Source organism: Orycteropus afer, unplaced genomic scaffold, assembly GCF_000298275.1.
Source record: "Orycteropus afer afer isolate SDZICR_OR568_19922 unplaced genomic scaffold, OryAfe1.0 scaffold00029, whole genome shotgun sequence".
Classification (NCBI taxonomy): Eukaryota; Metazoa; Chordata; class Mammalia; order Tubulidentata; family Orycteropodidae; genus Orycteropus; species Orycteropus afer.
The window spans coordinates 4,795,155-4,797,292 of NW_006921616.1; the positions used below are offsets into that span (position 1 = coordinate 4,795,155).

Consider the following 2,138-nt stretch of genomic DNA (forward strand, 5'->3'; position numbering starts at 1 on the left):
AAGATATTCAATGTACTAGGGTTTGGGGACCACTCTAACTTTTTAGAAAAATGAGAGTCTTAAACTCTATAATTATTCCCTAGCAAAAAATATTCACTTAGCTCTCCAGAGAGAAAAAATAAAACAAGTACTCTATTTTAACTTATCTGCACAAATAATCCTCAACAAGTACTGAGGTATGAAAGGCTGCAACAGGGATAAACTTCCTCCAGAGTAGGTTGACTCTACAACACACAACAGCAACAGCGTTCACTTATGAACTACAAAAATGAGAGAAATCTGTAGGCGGAAATGGATGACCTCAAGCTGTCTACATGCAGCATAGACCCAGTATCTCCTCTGCTGTTGAGTTACTGAATTTAGATGACAAATTCCTGAGAGAAGAAAAGGGCATTGTGACCATCTCACTTACCTGAACATCTTGGCTCAGAGCTGTGTACGAGGCTAAGCGCACAAGCGCTTTAGTGAAGGTGGTGGGGTTGGTGCTGACAATGTGATGCTCATTCAGGATGGCCCCAGCTATCCAGAATGCTCTAGTAAGTTGTTTTGTGCTTGAGTCACTGGGACTTCATTGCTACTCTACTTTCTCATCCATGTCTATGAGGTATGGTTCTCAAATTTTAGTATGTACCAGGAGGGATTATTAAAACACATATTGCTGGCCTCTATTTCCATGGTTCCTCATTCAGTCATTCTGGAGAGGGGCCCAAGCACTGGCATTTCTAACAAGTTCTCCAGCCGATGACGAATGTGCCCTGAGCAGACACATTCATGGGACCTGCTCTTTCTCAAATCTCCTCAGATTCCTAAGCTGAAATAGAGCAAAGGCACTGCGTAAAGGAAGTTCACTATTACAGAAGTAAACTATCTGTTTGAGAGGCTAAACATTCCTAGAGCAATCATGCATCCTAACTTTTTTCAGGACTATCATTATTTCAAATATTATGCTTGGGAGTATTGTGGTGGAGAACACTCTTCGGTAAAATTCAAACCTGAGGTTCTGAAGGAATCATGCTGCCTCCCCACTCAAAAGCTAATGCTCAGAACCTGGGGAGGGGTTCACTCAGATGTGTGAAGATTTGGCATTGCGTTCTCTAATGATAAGATGCTCTGGCAGCACAGTGGTTAAAGTGCTCAGCTGTTAACTTGAAAATTTGAATCCACCAGCCACTCTGCAGGAGAAAGATGTGGTAATATACTTCCATAAGGTTGGAAACCCTTGGAGGTAGTTCTACTCTGTCCTATAGGGTCTCTATGAGTTGGAACTGACTCCCTAGCAATGGGTTTCTTATTCTTTAATGATGGTTTGCCCTTTCATGAGGACAATTGCAGGGAAATATTTTCTTGAGAAAAGTGATTTGCCCGGATGACTGATTACAGAAGCCGTGGATGGTAACACAACTGACACCAACCTTATCTATCTGAGCCGCACAGTCCCCACGGGCCCCCAAGCGGACCAGGGCCAGTGCCGTGAAGAGGCTCAGTGAGGAGAAGAACACGTTTCCATTCCCTTGGTTGTTGTCCATCTCTCTGAAGAGGCTGAAGCAAAAGTCTGCATTTGCTGCAGCAAGGGAGGCCATTGTGACGTGGAGGGCAGCCTGGGGGACAATGGCAAGACAGTTAGTACCTGACGCACTTTCTATGGATATTACGGTTTCATACTCATTCACTTTTAAATTTCAAGCTTCATTTCTTCAGCCTTAGATTTAATCACAGTATAACTTGGAACAAAAAGACATTATGGAAAAAGTTTCTTTGGTCCAATCCTTGTTACCAACAACCTAAACTATCTTTGCTGGCAATGATATTATGACACACTCATTTCTTTTTCACATTGGTCTTCTTTCGTGCAATGTCCCCACTTGCACTCTCAGATGCATGCTGTTGTTGTTATGTGCCGTGCAGTCAGACTTGACTCATAGCGACCCCTCCTTGGGTTTCCGAGGCAGTATCGCTACGGCAGTAGATTGCCATATTCCTCTTCTCGTCAATGTGGCATTTCTACCCTCAGTGACCTTTGAGGGTACTCTTGTCAGGTCCCAAGCAGACACATTCATGAGATCTGCTATTTTTCAAATCACCACAGATTTCTAAGCTGAAGTAGAGCACAGGCACTGTTTAAAGTAAATTAACTATTA

General features: G+C 43.1%; 1 protein-coding gene across 1 annotated transcript in view; it reads right to left on the minus strand.

Moving 5' to 3' along the window:
* The window catches only part of SERPINB7 (serpin family B member 7), a 37,342-nt gene extending 35,762 nt beyond the window's left edge, over positions 1-1,580 (minus strand). The window contains exon 1 of the mRNA XM_007935488.1: positions 1,413-1,580. Within this exon, the coding sequence (XP_007933679.1) occupies positions 1,413-1,580 (168 nt within the window). The remainder of the gene's footprint in view (positions 1-1,412) is intronic.
* Between the last annotated feature and the right edge of the window lie 558 nt (positions 1,581-2,138).